This window comes from Chinchilla lanigera, unplaced genomic scaffold (genome assembly GCF_000276665.1).
Source record: "Chinchilla lanigera isolate Chin_1 unplaced genomic scaffold, ChiLan1.0 scaffold00112, whole genome shotgun sequence".
NCBI classification, from domain to species: Eukaryota; Metazoa; Chordata; class Mammalia; order Rodentia; family Chinchillidae; genus Chinchilla; species Chinchilla lanigera.
Genome location: NW_004955513.1, coordinates 5,608,336 through 5,634,698, shown reverse-complemented (window position 1 = coordinate 5,634,698; position 26,363 = coordinate 5,608,336). Strand labels below are relative to the sequence as shown.

At 46.4% G+C, this 26,363-nt stretch overlaps 1 protein-coding gene across 9 annotated transcripts in view; it reads right to left on the bottom strand.

The window, feature by feature from the left end:
• Positions 1–26,363, bottom strand: part of Ehmt1 (euchromatic histone-lysine N-methyltransferase 1) — a 151,114-nt gene that overhangs the window by 7,861 nt on the left and 116,890 nt on the right. For 8 of the 9 annotated variants that reach the window (XM_005408627.2, XM_005408628.2, XM_005408624.2 and 5 more), the window contains 10 exons: positions 24,464–24,586; positions 18,410–18,511; positions 16,640–16,744; positions 5,267–5,421; positions 4,300–4,467; positions 3,969–4,113; positions 3,082–3,159; positions 1,969–2,084; positions 1,126–1,212; positions 591–669 (listed from right to left, as the gene is read on the bottom strand). In XM_005408627.2, the coding sequence (XP_005408684.1) occupies positions 591–669; positions 1,126–1,212; positions 1,969–2,084; positions 3,082–3,159; positions 3,969–4,113; positions 4,300–4,467; positions 5,267–5,421; positions 16,640–16,744; positions 18,410–18,511; positions 24,464–24,586 (1,158 nt within the window). Of the gene's footprint in view, positions 1–590; positions 670–1,125; positions 1,213–1,968; positions 2,085–3,081; positions 3,160–3,968; positions 4,114–4,299; positions 4,468–5,266; positions 5,422–16,639; positions 16,745–18,409; positions 18,512–22,409; positions 22,514–24,463; positions 24,587–26,363 lie in introns of those variants that run through there. The other variant, XM_013506658.1, reaches the window with a different exon arrangement.

The following is a 26,363-nucleotide window of genomic DNA, read 5'->3' as shown; positions in this document are numbered from 1 at the left end:
GTGCCAACAATGCAATTAAACCTGTTTTAGTTTATGTCCTACGTGACTGCAGGGACCAGAGACTATGGTGGGGACATCCACTGGAATTCAGAGAAAGGAAGAATCAATGGGCTGAGCTGGGTCTCAGCCATCTGAACTCCAGCCTGGACATGCCAGATATCAAGTCCAAGAGCCGACCCAGCTCTGGCCTCTGTTCTCCCAGCACATGATTCCAGCACCACAGAGGTCAACTGGACATGAAGGGCACGCCTGGCAGCCCCTCTGTTCATGTGTGATCCCTGCTCAAAGCCATGGCCCCGTCAGTCTCTGGCAGACTCAGGCCTGCTGGGCTCTAGCCCAGAGCAGCAGCTGGAGTTCCTGGTAGGTGGCTCATTCCATAAGCACAGGCCTCCCCAGTTGGGGGCTTCATGAGGAGCACTGAGCCCAGGGCAGCCTGAGCAGTGGCACCAATCAATAGCAGGTGCTTGTTTTCTGTTGGTCTCCAGGACTGGCTGCACTAGGCACTATCCAGGCCCTTGGACTGAGCAAACTATCCATGTTCTACAGTTCACAGCCAGCTCCTTATGCCTCAGCCCTGTGAAGCACAGTACCTTGTTGTCAAGGTCAAAGAGATAGGAGTCTTCTTCCCGAACGTCAGCTTCTGAGTCAGAGATCAGCTCTCCAACATACCTGCAGGGAGAAGAGAGGACATTGAGTAAGCCCAGACATATGCCATCTTCATGCCCTCACATGGATAGTGGTGCCAGGGGAGCCACAGAAATCCAGTGTTCTGCAGACACCAGGAAACACCACAGGCTCATGCCTAAAGTGGGATCTGAGGATCAGGACATGCTCCTGTGTGACCAGCACTGTGCAGGATACCTCTGCCAGGCACCTGACAGAAGTGACAGTGACGAGGGACAGATACTGGGCAGCAATTGGAGGCTGAGACAGTGGGAGGCTGGTGTCTGGGCAGCTGGCCAATGGCTGCTTGAGAGGCTAGACAGCCACGGCCTCTCTGCCCCACATCCACTTCTGTAGGAGTTGGGTGCCTGCTCCCAAGAGTGTCCTGCAGTGCAGACACAACACGTCATCCCAGAAATGACACATGCAGCCAGCCTTCCTGGGCAACAGGGACCCACATACTCGCAGACGAAGGTGCCCACGGAGATGTCCTGCAGGGTCCGCACGCCCCAGCCCACATCCTGTGTCCGATAGAGCTGCAGCCTTGCCCTGGAAAACAGAACGAGGAGAGGTGGTTTGGGCTCAGCACATTCCAGGTCCCCTCACATTCTCAAATGAGATATGAGTAAGTGAAGAGGAAAACATGGGCTTCTCATCTGAGAATGCTACAGCTTTGCCAGAAGCTGCAGGCACAGAGCTCAGCCTGTCAACATTTAGAAGGTGGTAGCCTTAGCTGTGCCTCAGTCTCATCTGCACCTGGCCTAGCTGACCTGGTTGCCATGGGAACCAACACACAATGTCAGTAACCTGGGCAGTGGCATTGCTTTAGGGTAGGGGAAAGGGTATCTGTTCTGCCCTGGAAAGAGAAGTGTAGGCTGGTCACTTACAATCTGTCCTCCCCTCTACCAGACACCAGGGTGGCTGATGCTAAAACCTGACCCTGGCTGAAAGAATGCAGGGGACAAGTGCTGTGAGTACCTCAGGAAGGAGCCAGCAGTCTGAGAGACACCAGTACCGACCACTACAGAAGCCAAAAAATTAGGAAGAGAAAACGAGTTGAGCACTAAAACAGTGAAATCAGCCCAATCCACTGAGATGGCGGCCATGAACGCAGGCCATGTCGGTCCCTCTGATTTTGGTTCCAAAGACCCAACACCATCCTTCTCTACAGTCTGAGTCTGTGATGGGGGCCTGACTAGTCATGGCCAACACAAAGGACACTTCTAGGAGACAAGGCATTGGCTGTGGTGCAAATGCACATGCTTGCACACCAGGTAGCAGGGCCCAGCACACTGCACTTCTTACCTGAGCCCATTCTGCACAACACGGTTGCGGCAGTTCCTCCAGCAGGAGCAGGCATGGTTACACTCAAAGATCAGGGGAGGCTCAGCCATGTTGAACTCAGGTAAGAGCCGGCCATCCTGCAGACAGACAGCCACGAAGGCCCAGCAGTGTCGATCATCTTTTTAAATCAACTAACATCAACACGTGTTTACACAGGGCCCAGTGTAGCCTCCAACTTCAACACTGGGGAGCACTAGATCAAACAGTGCATTGGTGGTATGCAGGGGAGGCCTCACTGAGCTGCGGCTCAGTCACACTGCTGTCCTAACTTCCTGCCCTGGCCTTTCATAGCCTCGCTGAGGCCCTACTCTCCCTCCAGACGGTCTGTGCCTGCTAAACTCTCAGCCTTGCCAGTCCCCAAGTTTGGGGGACTCAGCCACTGCCCACCCCCCACTATGCACAAACAACACACAGAGCCATGCAAGGTTCAGGGCATCCAAGCAGTGGGAGCTTGGTCCTGAACCTGAATATGGCCCATGCTCCATCGCCACCAGTGACACCACTGCCCCCACACTGGCCACACTGCTCTCCTTGTGTTGTCCCCACTGTCAGACAGCAAAGTCCCCTGCCATGACCCCCTCCTCCACAGTCCCCTGGAAAGAACCTGCTGCTATCCTCACCCAGCCTGCTTCTGCTGCTCCTACGCATGACTGTAATGATCCTGAACTGCATACCAGCTCCCTGCTCCTCCTGCCCAGACCCACGGATCCCAAGCTCACAACTTTGCCGGCCACAGTGCCTAGCCATGCCCACTCCACCTACCCAGATTTAGCCTCTGCAAGGCTTACCACGCACAAGGAATAGAGACTGTTTCTTCCCAGGGCCATGCCAGACCTTCTACCTGGCCGCTATCCGGTGGTACCAAGGTTGCTGAACTGGGCCTGCAGAGTCCAGGCCTCGGTCCCATGGTTGCTCAAGGGACCCCCTCACTTCCAGCTTGTTCTTCCCTTCTATCTGGCCTTCACACTGGCTCACCTCCAACTCCTCCTCCAAACACAGGTCATGGTGGGCAATGATACAGTCCCCTCACAGCACTCACCCCACAAGCATGAGCAGCCAACACACACCCCTCACCTTATCGTACCAGCAGCGCATACTGAGCTGGCCACACATGCAGGTGCTGGAGGAGCAGTCATCTGTGCAAACGCAGTACTGGGGACAGAGAGCATAGCCTGTCAGGCACAGGGGCACATGGAGTGCTCTGCACACCCTTAGAACCACCCCTCATCCACAGATTTTCTCAGAAGAGTGAGAATGCTCAGGACAAGATAGAAGACTCAGATACTGTAGGAGAGGAGGTGGCAGGTCAGCCAGGCCCGGCCCCTCCAAGGGAGGACAGGAGATGCTCAGGTCCCACAACTCCTGCCTGAAGCCCAAACAGTGCCCATCCTGCGACAGGGAGCTGTGTACAAGCATAACCACAGGACAGTCCTGGAGAATATGTCTAGTTTTAGCCAGAGAAGGAAGAGGAAGTGGATGATAGATTCTCAGGGTCCTGTGTGACCTCAGAGCTGGGAAAAGTCATTTGCTGGACTGTGTCCTGTAGGGGGTCGGGGACAGGTTACCTGTTCGGTGCCCCTCATTCATGCCCTAAGGACCAAGCAGCACAGGGTCCTAGGTCACCACTGACTGGGGAACACCCAGAGCTGTGGGATTTTTTTTTTTTTTTTTTTTAAGTACTAGGGATTGAACCCAGGGCTTTCATGTAGACCTAAATCCTAGCCCTTTTTATTTTTTGTTTTGACAGTCACCAAGTTGCCCAGGCTGGGCTTAAACTTGTGATCCTCCTGCCTTAGCCTCTCACAGTGTGCATATTTTTTCTAGGAGGTTCTTCATCTGCCTTTCACATCCTCTGAGGAGGCAACTGCTGAGAGCGTAGTTTTTCTGAGTGCTGAGAAGAGCCTAGCTCCCAGGCCCAAGGACTGCCCCATCCTGCCCGGCAGCCCTGCTCACCCACCAACCTGCAGGTGGGTGATGTTCCTGTCGATATTCATGGGGGACGTCACACAGTTCTGAGACACATACTTGTAGTTGCTGGGGCATGGCTCGCTGTCCACTGCGTTGACACAGGGGATGGGGATACGCTCATAGCCTCGCGCAATGTCTCTGCACAGGAAAGGGAGGCTGTTGAGTCACTGCTCCAAGTTCTACCCCAAGGGAGGCACGGTCTTTGCCTGGCACCCGCCCAGACAACCTGGGCTCTGGCTCCAGCACACACATTCACTCCAAGCTCTTCCAGCCCCACCTGCCGATGAGCCACCCAGAGCCACCTTGGTTCTGGAGCCTGCTCACCTGCTCACAATCTTCTCCACTGCAGCAGGCTTGTCAGGGGCTGAGTCCCGCAGTGCCTTGCTCACCTGCAGGGCACTCCACACCTGGGAGTTGAGGCTGGCGCACTGCAGAGGTGTCTCTCCTTCCTTGTTTTTTAAGGTGACATCTGAATCCCGAGAAAGAAAGAGGCTAAAAGGAAAAATGTAAGCCAACAAAACATCCAAATCTTAATTTAAAACAGACACAGTGGAGAGTTTGAAAACACTTTCTAGGAACAACACATACTACCCATCCTGAAAAACCCTCAACACACGCACTGCACCCTTATAGCTCACTCCTCTCACCAGTCAGTCAGCCCGAAGAGCATTTAAGAACCAGACTTGGGGTCTGACTCCCCTTCCAAATCCACCCTCCAAGTGTGACCTTTGAGTACAGCAGCAGGGATGGTAAAGGGACAGCATAGACTCAGGGGCATGTACCCATTTGCAGAAGCCATGGAAAGCATTCAACCCCTATTTCCAGGTGAGGTGGGCCCTGCTGCAGGTGCCTGCTGATCCGAGCAGCAGCCGAACCTCTGTCCTGATCCAGCAGCAAAGCAAGGCTGCACCACGACTCACTTCTAAATACAAGAAGACCTTGTGGCTAAAAAGAACCTTGAGCAGCCAGTGCAGACACTGCTACCATCTCCATCCCTGTCTGTGGGGAATGCTCCCACGGCCGTCACAACAGCAGGAACCCAGGCAGAGCAGAACCGTCCCCACGCTGCCTCCCAGAAGTGTCAGGTGAGACTCTGCTTAAGCTCCAACTTAAGAATTGGGAACTTTTCACACAACCCTCTCTAAGCCAGCAGTAAGCCACAGTGAGTCTCAAATGTGGACTGAGAAAGATGCCTCTCCACCAGCAAGACCCCAAGGGGCACAGGGTTACACTGGCTCCAGACCCATGAAGACAGAACCCTTCAGCAGCCTCAGGGCAGGGCCACACTCACACAACACAGTCGTAGCGGTTCTCCCGGGCAGCGATGTGTAGGGGTGAGTCCCCATGGATGTTCACAGCATGCAGGTCACACCTGGCAGCCAGCAGAATCTCTGCTATGTCCACACAGCCTGAGAAGGCTGCCCAGTGCAAACAAATGTTCTCCTCCTGAACAAAGACACAAGCAGGAAGTGGTGAGGAACATTCCTGGCCAGGCATAGGGGTACAGGGACCAGGCGAAGGCAGCTGCTCCACCTGCTGGCCCAACGAGAAACCCAGGAGCCCAGTGGGGCACTCCCAGCTCTGGCCAAGTGGAAACGGGCTTTCCAGTTCAAAGGACCTTACTTCCCGAACTCTAAGGCAGTGATGGTAAAAATGTCAGAGATTGAGTGCCAAATGGCAACCCTAAACTCACTTATTGCAAAGTACCAACACTGCAATTAAACCTAAACATTGAGGTTTTAGTTTTTTAAAAAAACAACTGTTATCCAATGCTCAGCTGCTGGTCTAACTTGGCTCATGTGCTGACAGTGGGCTCTGTATGCCCACTGTGTTTGTCATCACTGCTCTAAGGCATTCTTTTTTATTCTAGTTTTTCATTTGAAAGTAACATAGTGACACAATATAGAAGACTTTAAAAACAGGATAAATATACATACACATACACACACACACACACACACACACACACACACACAGCCAGAATGGTTCTAAACATAATAAAAAAATGTGTAGGAAGGGTCACTTTTCTTCTATCTAGTTTTAAAAAGTGGTATTCATTCCAAAGTGAAGCTATATAGTCACAGACTTGGGCAATGCTTCTATAAGATCAGAAATCAAGGTTTGATCACAGTAACAATTGTCTTGAAAGCGTCTACGCAATAAGTTTAAAATAAAGCAGAAAAATTGGAAGAATGTTTGTATCACATGTAAAATGTGTTATAATTACATAGTAAGTTTATTAGAATGCTACAGTCCTGGAAAAAATGTGCAAAGCATATGAAATCATGAGCAGCTTACAGAAGAGAAGGATAAAGAGCAAACTCAGCAGAACTGTTGGCTCTCCCGGGGAGCACAGTGACCCCACCACTCCTCTGGGTGCAGCAGCCCAGCCCCATCATAGCCCAGGGTCACCTGCACTGAAGGAAAGTTCCCTTAGCCCACACCTCCAACCTACTAACCTTCCTTTTCCTCACACTTCATTCACCTGTTTTCTCCCCTGAAATATAATGCTAATTAATGCCAGCCCTCTTCTTTTTCTGAATTATTTTTCAAGGTGAAGCCCTCAGAGGTGGGGCTGCTGGTCTGAGGGGCAAACATGAATGGACATGAAAGATTTCCGCTTTGCTAGCAGAACCTGGTGAGCAGCCTCCCCTCAGGAAGCATCAGTGACCCCAGGGCAAAGTTGAGGGGACCTCTACTCATCTCCCCTCCACTCAGGCCTGCCTTCATTCTACCACTCACCAGGAGGAGTAGCGCTGGCCCCATCCCAGACCTGACTCTGCAGGCCCTCAGGGATGTTCCTAGATAATCTGTGACACATGGGTACACTAGCACAACCCGGCAATCTCTCAGAAGTCCACATGGCAGGCTACACACAGGGTTTCTCAGCTCAGTGAACATAAAAGACAGAAAGATAAAAGCACTACAGAGAAAGCATGGTCTTGTCTGATGTCTTGAGCTATAAACAGCCAGCAGCCTGCATTAACCGGCAGCTTTATTGCTGCCTCTATTTCTAAAGAAAAGCTAAAAGCAAACTCCTTTGTCTATTTCCAAAAAACCTTAGAGTACCCAGGGCTCTCTTTTCTGGTGATTATTCTTAGTGGCTTTCCACATTTGATCTCTGGGTGTCAACACCTACACATCTGACAGCACCAAACAAAATCTTGTTTCCTCGGGGGCACCTTTTTTCTTTATCAGAATAATCTATTATTTTACAACTTGAATAATACCTTAGAGAATTTCCTCACCCAAGACCCTCCTCTCTCGGGACTGCTCCATCACCTGCTCCTGAAGGACTATGGTGCTGGCCTGTGCTTCCTGAGCACTCTCATTTCTAAAACAACACAGGCCTGGACTCGACTGGACATGTAGCCTGCTGGAGAGAAGAGGATGGAAGTGTGGAAAGCCACAACTATCAAACCACATGCATCAGGCATGGAGGAAACAGGCACAGGAGCCTGAGCATCCAGCTCTCAACAGCACAGAACCTTAATGTTCAGCCAGAGGTAGAACTCCCAAAGGGACTCTAAAGACCTAGGCCTTTCCACAGGACACCAGCAGGCACCAGAATGAAACCTGTGCCTTTCCACAGGACACCAGCAGGCACCAGAATGAAACCTGTGCCTTTCCACAGGACACCAGAAGGCACTGGCATGGAACTTCTGCCTTTCCACGGTACACTAGCAAGCACTGGCATGGGGGCCTACCTATGCCTTTCCACAGGATACCAGTGGGCACTACCGTGGAACCCTTGCCTTCCATGGGATATCAGTGGGAACTGGCATAGGAATCTGTGTTTTTTTATGGGATATTAGTGGGCAGCAGTGTGGTGACTTGTTTCTTTTCATGTGATACCAGTGGGCACTGGCGTGGGAACCCTTGCCTTTCCACAGGACATCAGTTTCCCACTACTGTGGGAAAGCACCACCAAGCAAGGGTCTATCTGGCTGGCCAAGAGAGAAGCAGGGACAGTTTATACCCATGGGCTGGAAGAGGAGTCTGCCTTAGTGGAGATGGTAATCACCCCTGCACTGAAAACTGCTCCAGACCCATCTAACTAGCTGGAAAGCAAACCCAGCATAACCAGATGGACTTCAAGTCAGCAGCTGTCCTAGGCTGAGCTAAGCACTACAAGTAACAGGAACCATAGCCCAATCAGAGCTGGCGCTGGATGTGGCACTGGAGCTGGTGAGCACAGCCATAGCCAATGGTCTCATGGATCCCATATGCTCAGAAGTTATATAGCCATGGGTTAAAAAAAATGTTCAAAAAGACCTCACAGAACCTTCTGGGCTGGAAACCACAATGTCTGAAATGAAAACCCTGAATGAAATCAGCATAACTGGTATCGCAAAAAATTAGTAAATTAGAAGACATGTCAATAAAAACAGCTTAACTGAAACAGAATGGAAAAATTCTAAAAACTAGTAAGAGTGCCTGTGACCTGCAAAACGGTACACAGTCTGACACATGGAAGCAGGATTCCTAGAAAGGGGTAGAAGCAGAAGACACATCTAAAGAAATGACAACTGAAAAACTCCCAAATTCAACATAAACCCTAAATCCACAGATCAAGAAACTCAGTGGGAACACACACACACACACACACACACACACACACACACATGCACACGCGCACACACACAAACCCCTGAGGCACATCATCACTTCTTGCAAACAGCCAGAAGGAAAAGAATGTACAATATATTAACAAGTGAGTACAAGGACCAAGCAGTATTCTCTACCCCAGCTGTGTGGACTCAGTAAGCAAAGCATGCAATAGAGAGAAGCCGTCTGGCCCAGCACAGCTCTATACCCAGGAAAAGCATCTTCCACAAAGAAGGCAAGGTAAAGCCAGTCCAGGCATGACAAGGCTGACGAGTCCACCACCAGTGGCCAGAACTCAAGAAAGTAAAGGGAGCCTGGCAGGAAGTCACTGGGTCTGACAGGCAAGAGCCGCACCAAGGGCTCCAAGCTGAGGCATAGCTGACCTCCTGGGTTAGGCTGTACAGGACAAGTGCATGTGGAAACCCAAAGGAGAGCAGTATGACACCTGGGGGTGGCGGGGGTAGGCTCCTCTGTAGTACCTATCACCAAGACTACTGCAGGGACACATAGGGCACAAACCCCATGCAACAGAGCAACCTGTACCCATGGGGCATGAACTATGACCAAATGCAGAGCCACACCTGGGGGAAAGCTTTCCCATAGCAGTGCTGGTAGACACTCATGCATACCAGAGAGGACTTTAATCTACACCCTCACATCACACACACAAAGACTAATTCAAATACCTCATGGACTAAAACCATAAAACCACTGCAAAAAAAAAAAAAAAAAAAAAAAAAAAGATAAACCAGACTTTAGCAAAATTTCTAAACTTTTACAGTTCCAGATACAGATTTATAAAGCATATATCCAATGATGTATTTGTTCCCAGAATATAAACTCTCAAACTCAAGAACAAGAAAATTAACCATCCAATTAAAAAAAAGCTAGATTTGAACAGACCCTTAACTCAAGAAAACACATACACAGCAAAGAAGCTCTGTAAGATGACTAATATCATTAGTCATCAAAAAAATGAAAATCCAATGAAATGACAAGAAGTAAAGATGCATACTACCACTTACTGAGAGGGCAAAAATGGAGAAGACTACCCTATGGAGTTCTGGGAGACCAGGCAAGAACCCCACCACCCTATGGAAGCAGCAGTTGTCCCCACAGTTAGCAAACACATTGGTGTATCAGCCCTCCTGATCCAGGTGTGCATGCAGAAGGTACAGAGACAGATGTTCACAGCACTCTGTGACAGCCATATGCTAGGAATGGCCCGCACATGCCCTAGGAGGGGAGGGTGGCACAGGGCCCACTGGGCAACAGGAAGAAGTGAGGATAGGAGCTGAGTACAAGAGTAATCCTAAGGAACCAGCACAAGCAGGCAGACATGCAGTGAAGGCAGGCCACAAGATACCTGACGGGCATAAGCGTGGCTAGCAAGTGGTAGGAGGGATGCAAGAGAGTGGTTCCTGCACTCCCATTTTCACTGTGGTGGTGTCTTCTGGGTCAGGTTCACCCAACTGGGCACTATAAGTCACATGGTCTGTACCTGTACGTCAACCAGGCTGTTCACATAAAGCCCTAATCATCCTATGCACTTCCACTTGCTGCCTGCCACCACCAGAAGCCTAAATCCAACAGAGCCAGTTGACCACGGTCTGGAAACTCCAAAACTTTAAGCCAAAATAAACGTTCTGGGTTTTAGTCCAGGAGGACTCCACTGACCCCCTGTGCTGCAGCACCAACCCTGTTAAAATAAAGACTTTCGAACTGGGTATGGTGGCGCATGCCTGTAATCCCAGCACTCAGGAGACTGAGGCAGGAGGACTGCAGTGAGTTTGAAGCCAGCCTGAGCTACATGTGAGTTCAGGGCCAACCTAAACTACATCGTGAGACTCTATCTCAAAAAAAGAAGAAGAAAAAGAAAGAAGACAAGGAGGACGGGGAGAAGGAGAAAAGAAAAAAAGAAAAAGAAAGACTAGTTTTGGTGTTTCTGTAAACCGTTCGTGATTTGTTTCTCAGATAGTGTGGTCTCCAAAAGTCCTATAAATTCATTTGGCATTTTTAAAAAATCCTGAGTAGTGTGGACAGAATGATAATTTCCAAAGTAGAGTAATAAACACTCAGATCTGGGCAAAAAAAGTGTCAAGAGTCTAGAAATCGGTAGCTTAGAAAGGAATCAAAGTGAGAGGAGGTTACCCAGGAATCAGGAGGGACAAAAGAAAGAAAAAAAAGATTAAATGACACAGAAGAAATAAAACACATTATGGAGGAGAGGAGACTCTGCAAGCCACATGCAGCTGACTGGCCACCTGCCACCAGGAGACAAAGTAAAACCAAACCCTTCTCATTGGGATTGAGAGAACCAGTGGGGAACCTGCAAGAAAACACAGGACAATGCTTCCAGAGTGGCCTTCCTCAGTAAGCCACTGGTGAGTGACCTTGGTGTGCTTACTGCTCCAACTGCGGAATGAGAGCTGGTGGAGATGCCACTGTAGGGAAGCCCTCTGCTTAAACAGCGGTCCCAGAGCAGCCCCTTGGCTCCCAGCATGCTCCACACTGTCAAGTTCCCAGTGTAAATGAGGGAACGACAGCCACAGGAGACAGTCAGTGGTGAGAGCAAGCTGGGAGTACCATGGAAGGGCTGGAGCTGCGAAAAGCAGACCTGGCTGCTACAGTCAGAGGCCAGGCTCAGCTGAGTGACACAGGATCAGAAGGGCACACTGCACTCTATCCCTCCTGTATGTGCATCGAGCACCATTTTGGGCATAAACTGCCACCTTAGACATCCAGCATGAACAGAGATACGTCTCAACTTGAGTTCTGGTCCTTATTCCTAGGCTGTGGAAAGCAACTACACATCCAAAACAAAACATTTCATTTTTTGCTGTTTTCTTCCTGCTGTTCACTTTCCCAATTTTTATTCCATTGTTTTCTTTCTGAGTTTGTGTGTACACACGTGTACTTCTTGCCTTTCTTCCAATATAGTTTATACAGAGTAAGAGAATTCTTCATTGCTCCTTTTTATTCTTTCTACTTTTTTTATTATTCCTTTTTATTCTTTCTACTTTTTTATTCTTTCTACTTTTATTCTTTCTACTTTCATATCTTTTTCCTGACTTTTTGTTTCTTATCCTTTCTCTATTTTTTTCTTTTCCTTTCATTTCTCTCCAATTAACTTTCTAATTTTATATTAGCCCTTTCCCATCTTTATGTTTCACCACCAATTTTATACCCAGTTTTTCCTACTATCCCAATCTAAATATTAACATACCTCTACCACAAGATAAGGATCTTTTGACCCTATTTCCTCCTTCCCATACCACATAGCATGAGACTTTAAAACAAAAAAACCACTTGTCTCAATTTACCAATTAAAGACACACACTGGCAGAATGGATCAAGAAATAAGATCCAATGACATGCTGCATACAAGAAACATTTAATCCAAAAGGAAATTCATAACCTGAAAGTCAAAGAATGGAAAACAATACTCCATGCCACAGGAACCAAGAAAAAAGCAGGGGAAGCTATTCTATTTGCAGACAAAGTTAATTTCAAGCCAAGACTGATTAAGAAAGATAAAGGTCACTATATTTTTATAAAGGGAATAATCCAAGAGGAAGAGATAACAATCATAAATATATATGCAACGAACACCATTGCACCAACTATATAAAACAAATATTAATGGACACAAAGAATCAAATAAGCACTAGTACAATCATACTGGGGGATCTCAAAACCCCACTGTCACAAAAAGAAAGATCAACTAGATAAAATATCAACAATGAAATATTAGAACTGAACCAAACTTTTGAACAAATGGACTTTGTAGCTGTCTATAGAGTGTTCTACCTCACATCAAAATAAACATTCTTTTCTGCTGCACATGGGACGTTCTCTAAAACAAACCACATACTAGCTTATAGAACATGCTTAAGTAAATGCAAAAGAACTAAAATTATCCCATGTATATTATCAGACCACTGTGCAATGAAATTGGAAATGAATGGCAAAAGAAACCATAAGAACTTCATAAACACATGGAAACTAAATAACACCCTCCTGAACAACCAATGGGTCACAGATGAAATTAAAGAAGAAGTTAGTTTCAACAATTTTTGTTTGTTTGTTCTTTGTTTTTTTTTCCGGTACCAGAAATTGAACTCACAACCTTGCACTCGCCAGGCAGGCGCTGTGCTGCTGAGCTAAATCCCCAGCCCCCAGTTTCAACAATTAAATAATGACAATACAACATACCAGAACTTATGAGACACAATGATAGCAGTCCTAAGAGGGAAGTTTATAGCAGTGATAAATGCTATTCTGATACAATACCCATATCAGAAAAACAGAGCAAGCACAAATAAACATGTTGAACCTCAAACTTCTAGAAAAAGAAGAGCAGGCCAAGCCCAAAGTTCATACTAGCGAGGAAATTATAAAGATCAGAACAGACATTAATGCACTGGAGACTAAGAAAATAATACAACAAATCAATGAATCAAAGAGTTTTGTCTTTTTTTTTTTGTCTTTTCTTCCAGTACCAGGAATTGAACTCACGACCTTACGCTTGCCAGGCAGGCACTTTTGCCACTGAGCTAAATCCCCAGCCCCAAGTTTTGTCTTTGAAAGACTAAATAAAATGGACAAACCCTTAGACAACCTTATCAAAAAAGGAAAGAAAAGACTCAAATCTACACAATTAGGAACAAAAAGGGTAAAATCACAATGGACCCTGCACAAATCCAGAAGATCACCTATACCTATTTTAAGAACCTATATTTTCTTTTTCTTTCTTTTCTTTTTTCCCTGTCTTTTTGAGAGAGGGTCTTGCTATGCAGTTCAGGCTGGCCTTAAGCTCACTTTGTAGCCCAGGCTGACTTCAAACTTGGAATAATCCCCTGCCTCAGCCTCCCAAGTGTTGGGATTACAGATGTGTGCCACCACATCCTGCAAGAAGGATGGTTTAAGGAAAATAGAGGCTGGTCTTCTGGGGAAACCAAGAATACTGGCCAAATATGGATCTCTGAATTATACCATTCCACGGCTAGATCTGTTCTGTTAAAGGGAAGGGAAGTGGCAAGATATTCCTTACACACAAGTTTTCATGGGGCTATTTGTGTGGCTGTAGTTTCAAAATCCCCTAGCTTCGTTTCCAACCAAGGCAGAACCTCTTCACCTTGGCCTTAACCACTACTTGCCCCATCAATTCTATCAGGACTGAGATCAGAAAACAGGCCAGCACCCCATTTTACTCAGGGGAATTCCATTACAGAAAGTTTCAGCTAGGGATGAAAGCATTACCAGAATACATGTTCCCTTCTTGGTAATAGACATGGCTCAGTGTTAAGAAAGATTTGGCAGTTTTTTTCAAGAATCCTGGGAAGTTTAGGGATGGATTCATTAAGTTGAATGAAACTAACAGCAGCATTAACTCAATGCTGCGCTCCTGATGAGAACAAACACATTCTTAAAAAGGCTGCTGAAGTAGCCGGTAGGTCCACACGTCTCCAGACCACAATGCTTAACAGGAGAAACGGCATCAGCCAAGGGACATCTGCTGAGGACTCTGAAGCACTCACACTCTGGAAATGCTAATGGACCACCATTCATATTCAGGAAGGTATCCGGACTCGAAGCACATCTACTATGGGCTCCATTAGCAAGAACAATACAAATGGAAATGACTATTGATTGGCTAATTCCAATCCAGGGGTCAATGGAGCTTACAGCACTATGGTGACTTATGAATTTTGTGGGGCAGTCATGAATCCACATGATGGGTGGATTTGTCTCTGGATAGAATGTTCCCTGATGTACAAGATGGGGGCACCTCTGAGGTCAAGTTTCTGTACCAACAGAATACAGCCTGATCGGAGAGTATGGTGGAGAAAAATTTCAAAGTATGGGAGGTACTGGCAATCATCTGTCCTTGGACAAAGGCCAGATGCAGTCTTAGAGGTAGTTTCTAGACCAGAAGCACTAAGAACAGACACTTGCTCTTGCAGAGGGTCAATGCGATGACACTGGCAGAAAAGCAGCTCCACTGGTCTCCTTTAGGGGTAATTGCACTACCCTGTATCTTTAAACTGTTGGCAAAGTTTGAATCTTCCAGACTGAAGAAATTCCAACTTAAGCTGATGATGATGATGATGATGATGAAGAAGATGATGATGACGATGATGCAAGGCTACCAATTAGTGATTCCAGAGAACGGCTACAAGGCACATGTATCACTGGAGCAGTTAGCAAGACATTTTTATTCCTTCAGTACGCAGGGTCAGCTGCCCTAGATCAGCTTCAAAGCCATTATGGAAGATGGCCCTTTGGCTCCCCTTAAGATTAAGGAGGATGAAATCTCTCAGTGGGGAATGAGGCAGATGAGGCATGCATGATTTTTCTCATTTTAACCTTGCAGGTGGGATGGAGGACATGGCTTAGCAAGTGGTTGTCACATCCCTGGCCCCCGTCTCTCTTTATCCCCCACCCGACTCCCCGCAGTAGATTGGGACAACTTGCTTCAGTGTCCTTCCTATCAAACTACCACTCTCCAATCCAATAGGAGTGCAGCCATTCAGGCAGCATGGTCCCTGCCCACTCTGCCACTTCAAAGGATCTGCTGCCTTTCTGAAAAAGGGTGGGGCACCCTCGAGTGGTTAAGCTCAGGAAGGGAGGGATCTGGGCCCCTTATGTGCATACCCAACATTCATAGCAAGCTTTCAGTCCTGTCCCTCACTGCAACTGGCCTGTAGTTGCTATTTAAGCAGCCCTCCTGTTATGGTTTATGTCTGTGTGTCCCCTCCAAAGCCTCATGCGACCACGGGGCAGGCTTTTAGAGTTTGATTATTATGGGTATGAGAGCTACACCCGCCCTGGGGTGGATAGTTTGCATATGTAAGGGAGAGGAAAAGGGTGCTTGAGGACATTCCTCCGCCATTCCGCCCTGGTGTGTGTGGTTGTTGCTTAGCTGTGTTCTGCCGTCCTGAGCTGTTGCCATGTGCCACTCTGCCTTATAATCTGCCAAGTACGGACTGAACTTCCACGAACTGTAAGCGAAATAAACCTTTCCCTCCTTAATTTGGGGCGTCAGGTATTTTGTCCCAGCAGCGAGAAAAAAGTAACCAAGACACCTCCCTACCCACTTTTCAGGTTCTCTCCTATACACTGACTCCCTTGTTAAAATAAAGACCTGCTTTGGTGTTCCTATAAAGTTTTTTTTAAATAAACTTTCCTCTTTATCAGTTATCTCAGGTATTTGTTAAAGCAACATAGAGCTGACTGAGAGGCAGCACTTCAGTGGCCCTTCAGCACTGTGATTCCATCAGGGAGCAGTGTCTACTACTCCTCTCTGCTTCCCTCCTCTCCTTATTCAAAGCCCCTTTCCTCCTCTAGCCATGGCCCTTTTGCTATGGATGCTGAGGGAATGAGCTGCAAAAGTGGGCTCTGATCGCATGAGGCAGAAACTTCTGTGGAGGATGCAACCCAGGGCACATTCTCCAGCAGAGTAGTGGTCCCAGAACTGCCCTCCAATAAGAATTCTGTGTTGGCACAGTGGCTGAAGGGTCTTTGGCTTCTGGGTGGGAGAAGGACCTGTAGCCATGACCACCAGGTTTCATAGGCAAAAGACAGAGCACAGCCTCAGGTGCATGCTCAGCAGTGCTTTCAGATTGTATCAAACCTTCCTTCCTGATACCAACCAGACAAGCATATATGAACAACCCTGAAGTTTTAATCTACTTTCTAACTGCAGTGCCTTTTCCACTAAGATCAGGCAGAGATCCTGCTCACATCCTGCTGCCTCGCCATACCCATTCCACACTGCCAGCCCCGGAAGACTCCAAACAGACTCCCTTCTAAGTGAGACAGGTGCCTGCTGCCGAGCTAAGGGGATGTCCACAGGGACTGAGAAGTCCAGTTTCCTGACTTTGGACCCAAAAAAATCAATGCTCAATGTAATATATTAAACCACAGTCTGTTTGCCTTCCTTTACCTCTTCCAAGGTAGCAACTATGGACACAGCCAGCAGTAACAGTGGCCCAGACATGACTCTAGCCCACCCCTCAAATGACTTGTCCCTGGGGCTTCCTATGAGACTCACATTATCCCGGATGTTGATGTCGGAGCCCTTGGACAGCAGCAGCTTCACAAGTTCCACATGCTTGTACTCAGTGGCCCAGATCATGGGTGTCCAGCCGCCATCATCCTGAGTGAAGAGAGGGAAACACAGCTACCATACTACCCAAGAATGTTGTCTCCAGGATGTTGCATACACCTTGCTCAGGACCTGAGAGATGGCACCAGGCATCTGCAGAGCACTGCCCCAGGTGATGCAAGAACATAGCAGCCTGCACAGCCCTGGGCACCACCCCAGCACCGCCACTCTGCACTCTGCTAGTAGGGCTGCCACTCCAGTCAGCACGTGAGGAGAACCCTGGAAACGGAGAACTGGATTGTCTTTGCACACTGACCAGGCTGGAGGTACCTAGAGACAGGAAGTGTACACAGCAGCAACCTCCACTTATCCTCTTGGTCCCAGTGTGACTTCCAGCACTAGACAGGCCAATAGATGGACACCAGCTCTGAGATGAACGTTCTTGCCTCTTCTTGGAGGGCAAGCCCGTAGCACAAGGGGTTGCAGAACCAACAGAGGGTCTCATGAGCTGTCTTTCTAACACTGTGCCCAAGTCTACTGAATACTAGGCAGCTTCACTTGCAGAACCTAAATCAGGATGCCAATTCCTAGTTGGGAAGTGCACACTCAGCCTCCAAATCAACACCTCCAAAAGGGCTTCCTGCAGCCCATGGTCTGTATTTCTCTGGAAATGCAAATGAAGACAATCTTCCTGAAGCCAACTGTTGGCACTGCCTAGGACCTGGGATTGGGAAGGGGGACTCAGCAAATGCAGGACAGGGGAAAACCTGACTATATGAGAAGGACAATGAAACTAAACACGATAAGGGACACTTTAGAAGAAGGCCCAGCCACAGGTTGCTCTTTCTGGTCTACCTGGGAGGGGAACATACAAAAGCACAGGTGAGGGGCTGGGGATTTAGCTCAGCGGCAAAAGCGCCTGCCTGGCAAGCGCAAGGTCGTGAGTTCGGTTCCCGGTACCGGAGAAAAACCAAAAAAAAAAAAAAAAAAAAAAAAAAAAAAAAAAAAAAAAAAAAAAAAAAGCACAGGTGAGGGGTCAGTGCTGGGCTGAGAGGCAAGGACAGAGCCTCCCAAGGAGATGGAGATCATCCCAGGGCTGAGCATACAGGGGCCACTGTGTGCTGAGCGGCTCTGACACCAGGCCTTGCCAGGTCAGTCCTAGACTTGACAGACATCTGTGAATACCTGCTGTGTAGAGACACAGATGAAGCTCCACAGACCACCATGTGGGCAAAACAGCCCTGTAACTGTGAAGTGGGGGACACAGATCAGTAGACAAACTAAATATACAGTGAGGGTACAACCAGTCCCAGGGGACAAGCCAGGCTGCCTAAGGGTACAAGCCATTATGGACACTAGTGTTTAGAACACCTCACCAAGGTGACAACTAAAAATGAGTCTGACAGAGACAGTGGCCCAGGCAGAACTCAAGGGAGAAGCTGCTGGCTAGACAGTTTGGGGGTTCCCTGCAAAGCAGATTGGCAACAGGAATAAGGCCCTGTAAGAACCTAAATGAATGGGGCTCTGCAGAGGACAACTGCAGAAGGAGAGACGACTCTGTGTGTGTGTGTGTGTGCGCGCGTGTGTGTGTGTGTGTGTGAGAGAGAGAGAGAAACAGAGAGAGAGAGAGAGAGAGACAGAGACAGAGACAGAGAGAGAGACAGACAAAGACACAAAGACACAGAGACAGACACACCTAACAGGATATAGCTTTACCTGGCAGTTGACATCCATCTGTCCATTGGACAGCAGGTACTGAACCACATCGTAGTGGCCTTTCTTGGCAGCCAAGTGCAAACACGTGGAGCCCTCTGCATCCTGCAACACAAATGCTGCTCAGCCCGCAGAGCCACCTGTATCTAGGCCCATAGCATAGGGCCACAGAGACTCCTGCTCCAGCCAGGAGGCTGTGTTACCAGGGACCCACCTGACAAAGAAGCCCAGGCTGGGGCATGGAGCCCTGTCACAGGGCACAGGGGCCACAGGGTACAGCCAAGACCCAAGCCCTTTGACCCCAACAAGGCAAAGCCCAGGTGGTAAGGACCATGCCGCTATCACACATCTTAAGGAACCACCTGACAAAATCACCTGTTCCCACCACAGAGCCAGGCAGCCAGGTGATACCCCAGCTTCCACCCAGGTAAGCTGCTCCTACTGGGCCCTCTGAGCACTAAGACCATATGAACAGCTCAGCAGTTGTCATCCAGATGGAAACAGGGCCAAGTCCTCGTTGCAGCCCAACAGACCTGCCGTATGCTGGTTTCCATTTCTTTTGGCTATTGGACACATCTCATTATTCACCTGTTTCCTCGAGGACACTACACAGATCACACTAGTGGAACCATCTCAAAAGAGAAAACTACACACAGGAACAGGTCAGACTCATAAGCTCCAGGGGAAGCCAGGTGGGCCTTGTGGCAACAGCTGGGTTGGAGGCTCCACAGCCAGGGCTGGGCCACATGAACACTCTGCCTTTCCTCCTACTGGCCCTGCTGCCATCTCTCTACTGACCTTGTTCTACTGCACTGTTTTTCTCTCTTTTGCTATCTCAGAGCCATGACCCTAGATTTTAATACATATAATTGAGCATGCATCTAATACAACTAATGTCCACCAGGGTGTAAAATTTTATCAAGGACAGCCTGCAAATCAAATCCCCATGTGACTGGCTTTCAGTGCCAACACTGGAGACTGTTTCAAGTGTAAGCAGCAGAAATATGTGTGGCAGATGCAGTGGGGTCAGCTATCCTACCCTGCAGCAGGTAGACACACAGGCAAGAAGCTAGGGACCTGTGTACCCAGCAGTGGAGGAGAGGGGTCTCACAGGGCAGCAGAATAGCCAAGGAAACCATGAAGTAGTAAGATGTGAGAACATGTTTAGTTCCACATGATGCTTTTGAGAATCATACTTGTAGATAACACGTAACAATCATTCTTGGTTCAGGAACATTGAGCTGTTTCTGGCTTTTTGTTGTCTAAAAATACAATGAATATTGCCATGTCTCTGTTCCCTCTTGCCAGTGTTGGCCACTTGAGAGACGCTAGCACAAGAGGTCAGCTACCAACCTATCTGACAATGAATGTGCCTAAGGGGCAACACCTTGCCAGGTATTTCCAACACCGTAAGTTTTATATAACTCAGTGATTAAAATGGTATTTCAGTCAGGTTTTTAAACGTTTTTCACATGCTTTGTTTTTATTGTTTCCTCCTGTGTAGGTTGCACGTTTATGTTCTCTGCTTGTTTTTCTTTCAGGTTGTTTTCTTGTCTTGCCTGAGGAGTTCTTCATAGAATCACAAAGATAATCTTCCCCATTACTTCCTAAGCTTTGCACCTTTGCCTTTTACCCAGTCCTCACTCACTGTGTGCACAGTGCATGTCCCGCCATTACTCCTACCGTGCTGTCTTCATGTTGGTGCATGGCACCACAGAGGATACTGCTGGTTCTTGCTTTTCTGTCCAGTCAGACAAACCCTTATCTTTCCAGTACAGAGCTCGGTCTGTACCCACAGCTGTGGACAGGGCAGGTTCAAACCCACCAGTCGGCCACTTGTCTTCTACTTACCCCATTTGTTTTTATTCTTCATCTGTTATATTTTAGTTGCACAAATTATTTTTTAATATTCTTACTTCCTCTAGCTTTCTCTCCCATAAAGCAGTTGCTTAGTACTTTTTCCAGAGATTACAATATTCATTTTTAACTCTGGCTACTTAAATTAACATTGCACAAAAAATACCTTATAACAAAGTGATTCTATTTATACACACTGCCTTTCTTTGTGCTACTGCTATTAAACACTTTTGAATTTGTATGAACTTCATCTTGTTATCCCTGCTGCACATAGCTGCTTGTCTTTTCCCACAGGGCTGTTTTCTTTTCAGGCCCAGCATCTCTGCTGCAGGGTCTGACCCGTTTGCTCATATACTCAGGCACACTCCCCCAGAGCTCAGGGCAGGCTGGCTGGTACAGTGCTCCACTGTCCTCTTCTTTCCACGTCTCTTCCTTTCAGCATGACAACATCCTCCTGTGGCAAGCCTGCCACCTTGGGCAGGAAGCAGTGCAGACCTCAATGCACTGCTTGCCTATCTGTGATGCCGCTTTTCTCTCACAATACTTAAGGTTTTTTTTTGCTTTGGGTTTTCAACAGTTTAAACATGATGCATTTAGGCATGAACTTCTTTACATTTATCTTGCCTGGGGTTTGCTGAGTTTCTTAGATCTGTAGGTTGTTGGGGTTTTTCTTTCCAAATTTGGTGACTGTATGACCATCATTTCCCACTTGTCTACTGAGTTTTCTCTCACCTGTCTTCTGAGGCTCTAATCACACAAGTTGATAATGGCCTAAAATCTGTTTCACATACTGAATAATTTCTATAGATGAGCTTTCATTTTCAACCCTCCCAGTTTCTTCTGCTTTGTTCAATCTGCCTCAAAGCTCACCTGTGACTATGCCCTGCAGATGCCAGCTGCTCCAGGGCACCTTAAGCTCTGCCTCCACATCCTCAGTCCCTGACTTCCGCTTGGGCTCCAGTACTCCATGATGAGGTTGGGCAACCAGGGGATGGCACAAACATGGAGTCTGCCCACCCACCAGGATGAAAAGGATTGCTAATTGTTCTTTAGTTATTTATATAAAAGCTAAAGGTTTCCATATCTTAAAAACCACCAAAAACCAAATCAAGGGACTAAATACAAACTTGAAAAAAAGTTGACTATAAAAGGAGCAATTATTGATATAGTAAAGAAAATACCCAATTTGTATATCAAATTGTTAACACTCAAAAAAGACTCATAATAGAGAGTATTGGTAGGGGCAGGCTCAGACATTCCTGGAACAATTTATAAAGAGTAGTATAAAAAGCCTTACCAAAGATCACCTAACCCCAGGAGTTCAAAACCAGCCTGAACAACATGAAAGACCTCATCTTTTATGAGGGGGTAAAGAAAAAAGAAAAAAAGCCTTGAAATTGTTTGAAATATTTTGATGTAATTCTGTTAAGAAATCAACCATGTGCCAGCATTTAGCTATAAAAATGTTTACTGAAACACTGCTTAAAACAAAAATGGAAAATAAATATTAATATACAAATATGGCTTTAAAAAGATGCCATAATATAAAATACCAAGGAAGCCATTTGAAGCGCTATCACATATGAAACCATGTGAAGTGTATTTAATGCACAAGAAATGATGAAAACTTCATTTGATGTGAAAAAAGGAGTTAAGAAATTAGGATAGAGAGTAATGGTCATTTTTTTGTTGGTATAACAGTGTTTTTACCTTTCCCTGGTACCAGGGATGAGCCCAAGGTATCATACTTGTCAGGCAAGTGCTTACCACTGGACTACGCATCCAAATACTATGTTTTACATTTTTAAAAACTATGGTAATAGAGAACAAAATTTGCCATTGTAGTCCTTTTTTTTTTCCTGTTTTTGGAGATAGGGTCTCACTATGTAGTTCAGATGGGCCTTGAGTTCACTATGTAGCCCAGGCTGGCCTTGAACTCATGGTGATTCTCTTACCTCAGCCTCCCAAATGCTGGGGTGACAGGTGTGCACCACCACGCCCAGTTCATATTTAAGGATAGAATTTAAAGCATTAATTACATTTTCCATCATTACAATTCCAAAACTTTTTCAAAACCCCCAAACAAAAACTCCAGCAATTAAGCAATCACAGCCCCACCTCTCAGCCCTGGACAGGCTATACCTGTTCCATACCTCACCCAAGTGTGTGTCCTTTGCATCTGCCCTTGTCTTCATGCCTTCAAGGCTGCTCCCTTGTATGCAGCACTTGTACTTAGTGCTTCATTTCTTCCTATGACAAAGCAATATCCCGCTGTGTGCACTGGTCACATGTTATTGCCTGCTGATAGACACTTGGGTTGTTTCTACCTCTTCAGCTCTTGTGAACATTGTTGCAATGAATACTGCTACTCAAAATCTTCATGCCTATTTTTACTTCTTTGGGTATATAGCATGGGGTAGAATCACTGAAGCACACAGTAATACTGTTTATTGATTTGCGGAACCACCAAACTGTTCCTCACAGTGGCATCACCATTGAGAGTAACACCATCCAGGTACTAGGGTCCCAACTGTTCCACATCCTCGCCAACATTTACTTCCCCATTTCCAGGCAGGTGTGAAGTTGATACCTAACTGTGGCTCTGACAGCATTTCCCTGGTGACTAACAATATCAAGCATCTAACTGATGACATGTATATCTTTTTTGGAGAAATGTCTGTCCAAAGCTTTTGCCCCTTTTTAACTGGATTATTTAACAGTTTTTATTATTGAATTACAGGCTTTCTTAATATATTCTGGATAGAACCCCTTTATCACACATAGGATTTACAAATACTTTTTCCGTTCTGTGGGCTGTCTTTTCACTACCATGATAGTATCTTTTGGATACCAAGTTTTTCATTTTGATACAGTTTATCTACTTTTATTGTCTGTGCTCTTGGTGTCATATCCAAGAAATCATTGCCAAATCAAAGGTTAAGAGACTTTGCAGTTTTCTTCCAAGGGTTTTATAGCTCTTAAATTCAGTTCTTTGATCCATTTTTGCACTAACTCTCTCCCATGATACAAGGTGCAGGCCTGACCACACTCTTGTGCATGTGGACACAGCACATTCCCAGCACTGTCTGCTGGCCCCCTCCCAGGTCTCCGTGCTCTGGTGGAAGTCAGCTAAAATGGTTTATTTCTGGGTTTTCTCTTCTGTTTCACCTGTGTCTTTGTCTTTATACCTGTATCACATTGTTTTCACTACTATAGCTTTGTAGGAAGTTTTGAAATCAGGAACTGTGAGTTCTCCAACTTTATTCTTTTGCAAAATTGTTTGGGTACTCCAGGTCCCCTGAAACTCAATACAAATGTTGGGATGGCTTTTTCTCTAATTATAGAAATGGCTGTGGGAATTTTGATGATTGCATGACACCCATACATTGCTTTGGGCAGTATTTTCATTTTAACTATATTAAGCCATCTAATATGCAAACATCGATGTCGCTCCACTTACGTGTGACTTCTTTAATTTCAGCAACGGCTTGTAGTTTTGAATGTACATACGTATTTGTCTCCTTAGTTAAATGTATTCCTAAGCATTTTATTATTTTTGCTGCTACTGCAAATGAATTTTCTTATTTTCCTTTCTTAACAAGTATATAAAACTATAATTGATTGTGACGTGTATTACTTTGCCGAGTTAATGTATTAGCTCTAATAATATTTTTGTGGATCCTTTAGGGTTTTCAATGTGTAGGATTATGTCATCTAGAATAAAGACTTTATTTCTTCCTTTCCAATGTGGATGCCTTCCATTTTTCTTTTTAAAAAAATATTTACTTAAACATACATTCATCCATTTATTTATTTATTTACTTAGAGACAGGATGTCACTATATAGTCCAGGCTGACCTTGAACTCTTGAATTATGGGAATGCAGGTGTGTGCCATGATGCCTAGCTCCCATTTCTTTCCTTGCCTAACTGCTCTGAGCAGATGACAGAAGAGGGAAAGTACTTTGAAGGAAAAAAGCAAAAAGCTTCTGTATAGCAAACTCCATATGGGTTGATTTGCCTCTTGTCTGCATAGTAGACCAGGTGCTCACTAAAGGTTTTTACTAATAAACAAGGTCAACATGTAAGGTGATGAACTACTTCTGGGGAAATATATGAAGGTACTCCAGTGAAGAACTGCTCAACTTTCTGAGAAATATCTCCCCAGGAAACAGTCATGTGAACTCAGGGTTGGGCATACCTTGGGGTCCACCTGCGCCCCAGCCTTGATGAGGTACTTCACTGCATCCAGATGGTTGTTCTCTGCAGCCTCCATCAGCGGAGTCCGCTGGTCTTCTGAGCAGGTATCAATATTGGCTCCAGCCTAGTAACACAGAAACAGTTCAGGTGTCTAGAGAGTGATTGCTGCAGCCCCATCCACAAGAAAAGACTTAGATCTTCCACACTTGAAAAAAAAGATTTGATGCATGGCATTAGAACTGTTTTACTAACCAACCACGGGTGCCGGGCGTAGTGGCACACACCTGTAATCCCAGCACTCAGGAGGCTAGGCGGGAGGATTGATGCAAGTTCGAGACCAGCCTGGGCTACAAAGTGAGCTCAAGGCCAATCTGAACTTCATAGTGAGACCCTGTCTCAAAAAAAGACAAAAAAACAAAACAAAACAAACATACTGACCAACTATGTCTGAATCTTCAAAGACTGCATGTAAGATATAATTTTTTTTTTTTTTTCTGTCTCTTTGAGATAGGGTCACACTATGCAGTTTAGGCTGGTCCTGAACACACTTTGTAGCCCAGGCTGGCCTCAAACTTGCCTCCTGCCTCAACCTCCCAAGTGCTGGGAATACAGGCATGTACTACCACACCCAGCTATAGACAGTTTTTCTATTACTATCAAGTTGCAATTTAAGAAGAATAGTTTTGCTAGTCCACATTCCATTCCTAAATCTAACAGGAAGTGTTCACAGTGCTAACCTTTCAAGAAGGCAAAGTATGGTGCAGGGGGCCTCAGGAGAGAGGATGTAGAGAGCTAAGCAGAACCTTGCTCATCACTCTGCTGCCTGACTCTCCAGCCATTTCAATGTTTCAAAAAAAGAAAAAAATCAAGCTGAGCATGGTGGCACACTTCTGTAATGCCAGCACTTGGGAGCCTGAGGCAGGAGGATTGCTCAAAATTCAACACCAGCCTGGGCTACAAAGTGAGTTCAAGGCCAGCCTGAACTGTTTAGCAAGACCTTGCCTCAAAAAAGACAAACTAAATTAACAGAAAGTAAAAAGAGCAAAACCTAATTTCCAGCAATAAGAATGTTGGAGATATTTCTAACTTTTCTAGTGAAGTAATGAACTAGCAGGTGTGCAGAGTAAAGTCCTCAACTTAAAGCCAGCTACATGCCAAAAGCAATCAGATGCTGGCAGCTGAACTCTCTCTACAGGGGACACAGCTAACTTCTTAGACTAGTGAAGAGCTAATGTTCAATATACAAGTCAAATACTTACTATGAAATATGGTAGAAATATTACTGTTTTACTGTCAGCAATTAAAAAACACAACTAGCTCAACTAAGCAAGGGATTTTTTACACAGGCCTAGGCTAGGGTGTGTGGAGAGCCAGGTATAGTCACACACTGTAGTCACTTGTAAGTGGCTCTGAGAAGACCAAGAGGTTATGGAGAGGGTTATTTCAGGAGTTGTGCTTCATGGTCTGGATCTGTAGGCCAAAGGATAAGTGGTTATAGATCTGAACAATCAGACCACTAAGGTAGAAACAGGGTGGAAGAAACAAGGTTGATTTTAAACACAAAAATTCAAAGCCAAGGTCAAGCTGCCAAATTTGAGGCCAAAGTAAAACCAGAATCTTACAGAAGCTAATTTTAACTTAAGCAAGGGAAAAAGAGCATAAGCCAGGCAGAGCTGATGAGGCCAGGCCTGGGGTTGGAGGCGAGGCTGCCCTCTGCAGGGGAAGCAAAGCTCTGCCTGCAAAGAGCACAAACTGCTCCTTCTGGGCCACCCAAAAATCATAGTGAGAAAACAATGGGGTGTGCCCATAGCAGACTGAGTGCACGGCCACTGGCCAGCTCAGGCTCCACACCCCAGATAAGCCAGGCATTTGGACAGACCTGTACCTCGGAGGTGAGGGAA